Genomic DNA, 11,801 nt, shown 5'->3' with positions numbered 1-11,801 from the left:
AGATCTACATATTGATGTTGCTTTAGATCATTTGAAAGCTTTAGTTTCATTTTTAGAAAAATATGGAGAAAATGGATTCACATATGCTATGATTTCAGTTAAAGAAATTAGAAATGATATATAAATGCAAAACCAATATTTCCTGAAAAAAGAATGATTCAAAGAAAAAATAATTTGATGAGAATGTTGACATTGAAGAAACACTAAAGATTTTTTTAGAATTGATTACTTTTACTATATTATAAATCAAAGAATTTTACTTAAAAATAGATTTGAACAATTTCAAGTATATGAAAATATCTTTTACTTTTTATTTGATATAAAAAATTTTAAAAGTCATTTGATGATGATGATTTGAAAAGATATTGTATTAATCTTGAAAATACATAGAACATGATAGGTTTTCTGATATTAATTGTTTAGATATATTTTTTGAATTAAAAATGTTTAGAGAAGTCTTGCAAAATGAAATTGATTGTTCTATTAAAATATTCAACTATATATATATATATATATATAAGGTAAATGTTTTTCCAAATGCATATATTGCTTATAGAATATATTAACAATACCAGTAGCCTGAAAGAAGCTTTTCAAAATTAAAATTAATTAAATATTATTTATGGTCAACTATGTCCCAAGAAATATTAAATAAATTAGTCATATTATCTATTGAAAATGATATATTAATGCACTTCAACTATCAAAATTTAATACATAATTTTGAATCTCAAAAAGCAAGAAAAATAACTTTTGGGTAATATTTTCTATATGAAGGCCTCTCCATTAAAGTTTTGCCTAAGACCTCATATGATCTTGAGTTGCCCCTGGTAGTTTTCATTTAGTTTACGGTTTTGAAATCTTATACTTTTACCTTAGAATTTTGACCTCTCCATTAAAGTTTTGTTTAAGACCTCATATGATCTTGAACTGCCCTTGGTAGTTTTCATTTAGTTTACTTAGTTTTGAAATCTTATACTTTTACTTTAGAATTTTGACATCTCCATTAAAGTTTTGCCTAAGACATCATATGATCTTGAGTTGCCCGGGGTAGTTTTCATTTAGTTTACTTAATTTAGAAATCTTATATTTTTACCATAGAATTTCGAGCTTACTTTTCTTTTGGACACTATATTTCAAAATGTTACATATTTATTATTGAGTGTTGAGTTATGTTTTAATTCATCTCAATATGTCGAGATTTACCCTTTTAATCTTTAGATTTTACTAAAAAATCACATTCAATCCTTAATATCATCTATTAATTAATTTAAAAGAATTATAATTATTAGGTTTCACTATTAAAAATGAACTTAAAATTCCACTTCATATTTCTTTTAAATTAATAAACACAAGTTAAAAGCCAAAAACCAAAGTAGACATCAGCAAAAATGCAAGGGTTAAAAGTAAGAAAAATATTGAAACTCAAGGGATTTAAAAAAAAAAAAAAATCAAAATTAAAGGTTTAAAAATGTAACATTTTGAAATATAGAAACTAAACAGAAATCAAATTTAAAACATAAAAGGTACAATGTATCATTTTTGAAACTTACCAAATGAAAACTATATTGAAAATTTAACCGCATCAAAAAGTATTTTTCCATTTCATTTATATATACCACATCTTTTTGTTTACTCATGTTATTTTCCAAACTAGTTTGATATTACGTGTTTGGAAAGGTTTAAAGTGTAACCTAATTATAAAAATTTAAAAATATAATCTATTTATATGAGTTTAAATTAAACTAATTCACGAAAACAACTTTGGATCAAATTTTAGTTTACATATAGATAATTAATAAATTATCATCGTAAATTGATCATCAATAGCTAAAATATATTATATTATTAAAATAATATAAATAAAACATTGTAAAAAGAACAAACATAAACCTTCCAATTATTAATTTTTTATTTTGATTAGCTACATAATTTAAACTTTTATTTTATTTCATATCATTTGATTGGTTATTTAATCTAAAGCTTGAATTTAAACCAACCTAATATTTTTAGAATTTTTAAAATTATTTATTTAAAATGAAAAAGAATTTAAAACCTTGGTTACTTATTTTGTAATTTGAATTTTATTAGTTAAAAAAATCATTCTTATTTTAAGTTTGATTATTTGATTATCTTCTTAATTCAAAATCTTGAAAAAGAAATGATAATCTATTATTTTAAAAAAAAAACGCTTTGATTTGAATGGTTTTCATAAATTCTAAACTCTAATTTAATATACATATATATTATACCATTTTCTAATAACCTCTCTTAGTAAAAAGTTTTTTTTTTTTTTTAGTTTTTTAATTTATACCAACATATTATTTTTTCTGTATAGAGAGAAACACTAAAAATTTATTCTTAGACCTAATAAATTAGTACAAACCGTCATGTGGGTTTACGAAAGTTAAAAAATAGAAAAAAAAATCTACAAAAAAAGCATTTTACAAAATAATAAATACATCAAATCACTTTATATGTACTAAAATTTAAAATGAGTAAAAACATATATAAAGAAATCACTCGATTCCTGTCATTATTTTGACTCCACCTAATTGATAGTAACTATTGATTTTGATAAGAAGTTTACGAACAATAAAAGAAAAAGATTAGTTCAAATAATGGAAAAAATTATCATATTAGATCCATAATTATAAAAGAAATGTATAAATTAATGTAGACATATCAAAAGAAAAATTGAAAAAAAAAACATAGCTGCAAAAAGAAAAAATAATGAAAACATAAAAGATGAAAGAATAAAAAAAAAAAAGTTACCTTACAAGAAAATTGGGAGTATAATTTCATCCATTTATTGAGAAAATTCTGATTTAATCTTAAATCTCGATTTGATCTCAAATATAAAAATCAAAACTAAAATCAACGAATAGTTTATTTTTTCTAAAAAAAATGGATTTTTGGAAAAAAAATTTTAAAAAAAAACATAATAAATTTTTTTTAGTATCACGTTATGCATAACAAACTTTAAAATAAAACAAACTCATTTTATCTCATTATATATTCACATGAAATTCAAATTTAATATTTTTTCTTTTGAGTATCACGTTAAATGCATCTCATTTTATGCTATTATTTTCATGTTAAATGCGTATTAATTTTTGGAAAATTCTTATAAATAAAAAAAAGTTTCCAAATGTTTATACTTTTGGAATTTTTTTTTAATAGAAAATGTACCTTTAGATTTAGATATTTTTCAAACAAATCTTTTTGTTTTCATAACCCGTTTTTGAATTGAGATAAATATAGATAGTATATGATTTTTTAATTCTTTTTTCAATTTTTTTAGATTTAGATAGTATATAATGTTTTTAAAACTTTTTAAAAAATGACTAAAAATTAGGAATCTTTTTAAATATAAAAAAATATAAAAATATAAATTAGATAGCGTATAGTTTTTTAAAAAAATTTCCTGAAGAAGTTGTCTTTTTTACTTGGACGTGATGTTTTTTTTTTAATTTGTTTTTAAATTTAATTTAATATTTAAAATATGAAATTACGTAGAATAACCTCATAACCAATCAGTAAAAAGGGCAAAAGAAGGAGACTAATGTTTTCTCGATAACCATTTTTAGATAATATTAGATTAAAGGATATTCTCAACTATTGAATCTCATTCTTCTCACATTGTTGATATAAAAAGACTCCCTACAAACAAACTTTTTCTTGTGTAGTTCAATGCATATCTTTCTAAATCAAGTCATTTCTTTTTGAAAAGAAACGAACACTTTCCAATATGGAATCAAATGGATTCGTCTTTTAACTTTATACTCAATTCTATTTTATCAATATTAAAAAAACAAAAAAAGGAATGAAGAATTATCCGAAAACAGTTGGGCAGAATCTCAAAGATTTTATCTGAAAGTTTATTCTTTATATGTTTGAATTCAACCTTTGGTTTTCTCACATATACGGATGCATCATCCATTTGCATTGAGCTAAACTAACACATACATCATTTTATGTATGCTTCTTAAAAATATAAATGCTACCAAAATATAAATTACGCATGGTTGATATTTCTTAGAGAAACATATCTTTTGGGTTCTTAAGTTTTGATTTTATTTTTTATTTAGTCCTTGACTTTTATAATTTTACATTTTTAGTCTTTAGATTTTAAGTTTGGTTTTGGTTTAGTCCCTACATTTCAATTTAGTTCCTAACTTTCAAGATTCATACTTACTCACTTTCAGTCTTTAACATTAATGTCTATGAATTAAATTAAAAATAACTATGAAAATAAAATTTTAATAGCGATAAAAAAATGATTAAACTTAATTAACTATACCTCTTCTAAATTAACTAATATACGTTATGATTAAAGAAAAAAATCGAGTATTTAGTGAAAAAAAATTGAAGCTAAAAGTGTAAGATTTAAAACATAGATATTAAATTGAAACAAAACTCAAATTTTTAGGTTGAAAATGTATTATTTTGAAATTTAGGGACTAAATTGAAATTAAACTTAAAATATGAAGGGGATGTTTGGGCTAAGGAGTTAGGAAGTAAGAAGTTGCGAACTCCACCCCGTATTTGGCTCAAAGAGTTCATGGGCTCTATGACTAAAACCATCAATTTTATGTCTTATTGACTCCTTACGTTGTGGGTCCTAAAAGTTCACAACTTTCCGTTCATAATTCCATTCCTTACCCAAAAGACCTTCTAAAATTGTAACATTTTGAAATCTAAAGACTAAATAAAAACTAAACTCAAACCGAAAGCAAAATAACATTTTACCGTACGCTTGTGTGGTTTTATGGTTGATTCATAATTTACCTCAAAAATCTGATATTGGTGCATAAATGTCCTATTGAGAAGCGAAATAGTTATATCTCGGAATAATTGAAGTTATTATTAAGCTCCTCGTGGAGCAATAGCGTGTGCAAGACAAGTAAAAAGGAAAGGGTTTGCAAGGGCCTAAGCGTGGTAGGGGCAGGGAGGGAGTTATGTGGTGGCTGGTTGGATGGTCCCCAAACACATACCTGACATTTTAAGAAGTAATTTTAGTCAGCTTTCAAAAACAACCCCAAGGAGAAAAAGGAAAATGAAAAAGAATGGGAAAAAAAGTTGGGGGGAAAAGGTCCAAAGTAACCCCTATTCTCCCAACCATAATAAGCATTAAATTTAGGGGAAGTATTATGTGCCATCACTACAGCTGTGCCAGAATATGGGTTTGAACATGAGAAACGCGTACATGAGCATGGGTTATTTGGCCGCCACGAGTAACTACTTAAGTACACCATTGCCATAACCCCTACCCTACCATAACTAATACGAACCAAACTAAACAACTTAAAACAACAGAGAATCGACATCAAAATAATAATTTATTATTACAGTGAAATAGATTAAAGTCTTCTTTAATCATCGATTGATTCAAAAGCTTAAGAGAGTGGATGAACGTAGATTTAATTATATATCACTAACATTACTCTAATTTGTGAGCTTGAAATATGGATAATGTCCAACAAGTGAAAATCAAATATTAAAGAGAAATTTTCACATATAGCAAAAATAAAAAATACTGATCGATACTGATATAGATAGAAGTCTAAAATAATTAAATTTTGCTATTTTATGAAAAATCTCCCAATATTATATGAGGAGGAAATAAACATTGCAAGAGGTTGAGGACATGACCTCTTTGAATTATCTCTACTCTGATACCATTTTAAATGATCGATGAACAAAAAAAAAATTTAAGTTAATGGGTAGATTTATATTTTATATAAAATACTCTTTTAAGGTCAAAATTGTAAATAAGGAAAATAACATGGATTCGATACATCTTAGGGAGATTCAAAGTATGTATGTATGTTTGTACAAAATTGGGAGAGTGTGAAAACGAAGGGAAATGGGAGTGTAATGTATCTACTTGAGTCAACTTCTTTGCACATCGCCAATTTGATTTCTTCACAGCATTTATAAAGGCCGGCCACCCACAGAAGCTGGACCAACAGATTTGTTTCTTTGTTTTTACTTTTCTTTTTTGTTCTATATATAGACTTGCACACACATAAAACTTTGTAGGATTTATATCTGTTCAAAGCTTCTTTAGGACGATTTCAAGGAACCTTCAAAACAAGAAGATTAGAAAGATTTCAGAGTTTCAGTCCTCTTGTTTCTAGCCATTCATAACTTCTTTTTCAAATTATATTCCTTTCCCTCGAGAGATTTGCTCTGGTTTTTCGTTATAAGGAGAAAAATACACACATTAGAGTATATTGAATTGCTGTGGCTTGAGAAATTTGGGATTTAGCAATGGTTGCTCCATTATCATCTTGGCCATGGGACAATTTGGGGATGTTCAAGGTAAACTTTTGGAATATGAAATTCACAAGTGTATTATTGATTTCACATGTGTTTAATTTTTTGTTTTAATTGAATAATGATGCAGTATTTGCTATATGGGCCATTGCTTGCAAAGGGTTTGTACTCATTATATGAAGAAGGGAACATCATAAACAATTGGTGTCTCCATATTCTTTTGATCTCTTTACTCAGAGTGGGAATTCATATCGCTTGGAGTTCCTACAGCAACATGCTTTTCTTGACAAGAAACCGTCGGATTCTTCAACAAGGAGTTGATTTCAAACAGATTGATATGGAATGGGAATGGTATTTAACTATTTAACTATTTAACATTCAAATTACATCAACCCCACATCATTTTCTTTCCAAATAATTAATTTTCTCTTCATAATTTCAGGGATAATTTCTTGTTACTTCAAGCTCTAATGGCTTCCATGATGATTTACCTATTCCCTTCGCTTGGAAATCTTCCTCTTTGGAACACAAAAGGGTTCATTGCAGTTCTAATACTCCATGTTGTAATTGCAGAGCCATTGTTTTACATCTTCCATAGATTCTTCCACTCCAACCACCATCTTTTTACTCATTACCATTCTCTTCATCATTCTTCCCCAGTTCCACAGTCTTTCACAGGTTACCCAACAATTTATTAACTTAAATCTCATTTGGGATCTTCTTAAAATTTGTTTTTTAATCTTAAATCTCTGAAAGTTTTGGTTTTTTGTTCTGTTTTTCCAATAAAGCTGGAAATGCGACAGTTCTGGAACATCTTGCGTGGAGTATGGTAATTGGAGCACCAATTCTTGGAACAAGTCTTCTAGGGTATGGATCGACGGCCATGGTTGTTTGTTACGTTTTGGTATTTGACTTTCTCAGATGCTTAGGGCTTTCCAATGTTGAAGTTGTTCCGCATCGGTTGTTTGAAGCTATCCCAATTTTTCGATATCTACTGTACACTCCAACGTAAGTACTGATTTTTTTTTTCCCCATCTTTTTACACAATATCTGTCTAAAAAGATAAAATTTAAAAGTTGTTGCATTCGTAAGTAATTGAAGCTTGTCGATGAAATTGAAAGCCCCGGCAGCTTCTTGACACCTTTGCCTCTTTTTATTGCATAAATCGCTTTCATCATCAATGAGTAATGCTCTAAAACCACATAAAATAAAAAAGGTAAAAAATATATATACACACCAATTTGTTATTTTGTTTTTACGATTGGTCAAAACTAAAACATGGATTTTATTAGGTACCACACCCTTCACCATACAGAGAAAGGGACCAATTTCTGCCTCTTCATGCCTCTATTTGATGTAATTGGAAACACACTTCATAAAAACTCTTGGGAATTACACAAGGAGAAAAGCTTAAATGCAGGTCTGTCTCCCATCTCACTTCCTTTACTTATGCCTGATCACCCATTGAATGAAGTTAATATATTAATGTTAGTAAGTTTGTGTTTGGATGTAATAGTGTAGAATTGTAAAAAGAAGTTAAAAGGAAAAAAAAAAAAAAGCAGAAAATGGAATTATTCGATAAAGTGAAAAGTAGAGGGAGAAAAATAAAGTTATCCATGGTTATTATTGAAGTTGAGTTGTTTATATCCATTTAAGAAGTTGGTGAGTCAAACAATCCCATATTTGTAGACAATAAACACTAACTTAAGTTGGATTTTAGACTTTTCAATATAATAACTATCTGATACGTGACAAAATATGATTAGACAAGTGGATGAGCGGCAAAAAAAAAAAAAATAGAAAACATACTCTATTCAATATTTTTGTTTTCCAGCTTGATTCAATAATCATCATTAACGGGTGGTTACAACTTGGTGTCATTAAAGTGCTAAAGTTCATAAAGATACGGCTCTCACGTTAATGCCTTGAGAAAAGGGTCGTAAATTGCAGATTTTAGGAGTAGACGAAACATTTATGATAGTGTTATCACATTATTAGAAAGTTTTTTTAAGCCAATTGAATACACTTAAATATAGGATGATAAAAAGTAAATGATATATATATATTTGTTTGTTTGTTGAAGTAAATAAGTAAAAATTGAATAAATGCAGGAAAAAATGGGAGGGTTCCTGATTTCGTATTTCTAGCCCATGTGGTGGATGTAACTTCATCAATGCATGCGCCATTTGTATCAAGATTCTTTGCTTCACGTCCCTTTGTGACAAAGTTGTCCTTATTTCCATCATGGCCCATTGCCTTCATAGTGATGCTTATCATGTGGGGCCGCTCTAAAATCTTCCTTTATTCTTACTACAATCTTAGAGATTGGCTTCATCAAACTTGGGTTGTTCCAAGATTTGGATTTCAGGTCATTTATTATTTCTTTTGTTAATTAATTAATAATCACTACTCTCACTTAATGAATACCTAATTCCTAATTATTTGTTTGTTTGTGTGGTACAGTATTTCTTGCCATTTGCAAGAGAAGGCATCAACAAACATATAGAGGATGCAATTCTGAGAGCTGACAAACTGGGGGTTAAGGTCATTAGCCTTGCTGCACTGAATAAGGTAGGTCTTCTTACTTTATTTCTTTTGGCAAAAATGTTTAATAATGTAACTCTGATCATCTCTGAATTGGGTTGGTGGGGGAAATTAATATCTTTCAGTAGTGGGTTTAATCTTTTATATTGTTTGAGGACATGAATCATGTTCTTTCATTTAAGACTCCTGCTCTTAATTAATTTCTTACCTCTCACTATAAAATATACTTCTTTTTTCCCAAAAATACCCTTTTTGTTTAAAGGACAAATGCATTACTCACCCCTACAAACTTGAATACATCCTAGGCTTCACAGAGTCAAGTCCAACCACACAACATAAAAAAACTGACTAGTATTAAAGAAAGAGAAAAACTGGTGAAATGTAGTTGAACAATTTCTTTTAGTAATTTTATGTAATTTTTATCTTATTAAGTTTCTAAAGTCAGAATATTATAATTTGTTTTTGTGGTTAATTTTTGGACGCAGAATGAAGCTCTGAATGGTGGTGGAACACTTTTTGTGGAGAACCATCCAAATCTTAGAGTAAGAGTTGTGCATGGGAATACACTAACAGCGGCTGTGATTCTCAATGAAATTCCAAAGGAGGTTAAAGAAGTGTTTCTAACTGGAGCAACTTCTAAGCTTGGAAGAGCCATTGCTCTCTATCTTTGTCGACGAAAAGTTCGAGTTCTTGTAAGTCTATCGTTCTTCGAAAAATCATTCAATGAAGTAGTCATAAATTATTAAATTACAATCAGATAGTTTTTTTCGAATAATTTATACTCTTTTGTTTTCTTGAAAAAGAAAGTTTTTAATAGGGAAGCATAACTATCACATGTTACTTAGTTTGTACTCTAATATTATTAAAATATATATCACTATTGGACTTGGAATTCAAATTAATTTTAAATTGCTAGATTATAGAGTAAAGTTGACCCTTTTGATTAATGTGCTTCCTTTAATTACATTTTTTTCCCCAAAAAATTCCTTATAGATGCTTACACTTTCAACGGAAAGATTTGAGAAAATACAAAAGGAAGCACCTGCGGATTGTCAAAACTACTTGGTTCAGGTTACTAAGTACCAAGCTGCCCGCAATTGCAAGGTAATTACTAACATGTTTGGATTGACATCTTTTTAAATGCTTTATATATATAACACTTTTTGAAGCACTCAGAAACAGACCTGAAATAAGCATTTAAATATAACAACTTACTAAAAATGGATGGTTTGCCTTGAAATATTGTCAATCAATGTGACATGCTAATAGTTATGTGGGTAAATTTCGTGGTAATGGCAATGGATGGAGCTTTTAGAACTAATAATTAAATATATAATAATATTTTTAAACAATATATAGTAATATTTTTAAACAATTACAAATATAGTAAAATTTATTAGTGATGGACTATTACGGATAGATTTTTATTAGTGATAGACTTTATTATTGATAGATTCTTACTAATAATATAGTCTAGTACTGATTATTCCGAAGACTTGATCTAAAATTTTGCTATATCTAAAAATTATTTTAGTTTGGGCTATATCTACGCATTCACAACTACCCTAAATTTAAACATGCAAAGCTTCTGGTGCATGTCTTTTTTGTGATACATTAACTCATCATGTAAAAGTGTTGTCAAACTCAAACAGACTTGGATTGTTGGGAAGTGGATCACTCCAAGAGAGCAAAGTTGGGCCCCAAGTGGAACTCACTTTCATCAATTTGTAGTCCCTCCCATCTTAGCTTTCAGAAAAGATTGCACATACGGTGAACTTGCCGCCATGCGATTGCCTGATGACGTTCAAGGCCTTGGCAATTGCGAGGTATTAATTGATAGTCTCATGTTTTGATATCATGTTAATTTTTTTTATTTATACTTTTTAACGGAGAGAGGTGGTTGTTTCGGGTGTTTGCTTGGGGCAGTATACGATGAGTCGAGGAGTGGTACACGCATGTCACGCGGGAGGAGTGGTGCACCACCTAGAAGGGTGGACTCACCATGAAGTTGGGGCTTTGGACGTGGATAGAATTGACCTTGTTTGGGAGGCAGCTCTAAAACATGGCCTAAAACCAGTCTCCTCCACAAAAAAATAAATCTGACCCTTTCTTCCTTTTCAATGCATTAATCAAAAAAAAGTAATTACAAATATGATTTGGTATATGTGAACTCGAACCAATGAATTGAAGCATTTCATTATTGCAAAGGCCTTTTTGTTCGTTGCATCATGTCTACTTACTATATATATGTGTTTTCTTTGTCAACAAAATTAAAGAAATTAAAAAAGTACCTGATTGCTATCCCAACACTATAATCCACAAGCATATGATAATATGATCATAATCCCACAAAAACAAAGATGAATTCAGCAATACAATCTAGAATTCGGTTCAACAACTTACAAATACATGAAAATAAGGAAAATTCCTAAAAACCCAAACTAAAAGTATTACCTTAGCTCATAATTGTCATGATCGACATCAAGCAATTGTTTAGGTGCATGAATAGATCAAAAGGATGGAGAAAATAGAGAGAAATCATGGTTGAGTCAGTTGGAATCAGAGATACCTTTAACCTAGCGACTAAAAGAACTATTTATAAAATCGGGTTGGTGTTGTGATGCTAGGTTGCAATATCGTGACGCTGACGGAAATCTACGTGTGTTGAACTTTAGAGCGTCTTGACATCGTGTGCTTTTCACGTAAAAAGGGGCATTCTACAGCATTGAGCATGGCACCATAAGGCGTTGTCATGCCATGCTGGTAGGAGAAAAATGGTAATTCTTCACTCTTTCCTTCCTGGTTGGTGCAATTTGGCCTGTTTCAGCCTGTTTTAGCTCCATTCTGTCACTAACACTTGATTCTACCTGTAATGTGCTCGGAACCTTAAAATACAAAATAAACATGTAAAATCCAAGAACAATCCTGAATTAAGTGGAGCAAGATAGCATATTTTCAATACTATCAATCACCCC

At 29.1% G+C, this 11,801-nt stretch overlaps 1 protein-coding gene across 1 annotated transcript; it reads left to right on the top strand.

Annotated features, from left to right (window-relative positions):
• The first annotated feature begins 5,839 nt into the window (after nucleotides 1–5,839).
• On the top strand, nucleotides 5,840–11,033 carry CER3 (Fatty acid hydroxylase superfamily). Its single transcript, XM_039023644.2, has 11 exons — nucleotides 5,840–6,327; nucleotides 6,413–6,633; nucleotides 6,725–6,960; nucleotides 7,071–7,290; nucleotides 7,575–7,702; nucleotides 8,394–8,650; nucleotides 8,746–8,853; nucleotides 9,312–9,518; nucleotides 9,820–9,930; nucleotides 10,479–10,652; nucleotides 10,753–11,033. The coding sequence occupies exons 1-11, from the start codon at nucleotides 6,277–6,279 to the stop codon at nucleotides 10,921–10,923; spliced, it is 1,884 nt and encodes a 627-aa protein (XP_038879572.1). The 5' UTR covers nucleotides 5,840–6,276; the 3' UTR covers nucleotides 10,924–11,033.
• The last annotated feature ends 768 nt before the right edge of the window (nucleotides 11,034–11,801 follow it).

The sequence above is a fragment of the Benincasa hispida genome, chromosome 2, assembly GCF_027475165.1.
Source record: "Benincasa hispida cultivar pf3 chromosome 2, pf3_genome.v1.1, whole genome shotgun sequence".
Lineage (NCBI taxonomy): Eukaryota > Viridiplantae > Streptophyta > Magnoliopsida > Cucurbitales > Cucurbitaceae > Benincasa > Benincasa hispida.
Note: the sequence above shows the minus strand (reverse complement) of the source record. Positions and strands in the feature narration are given on the sequence as shown.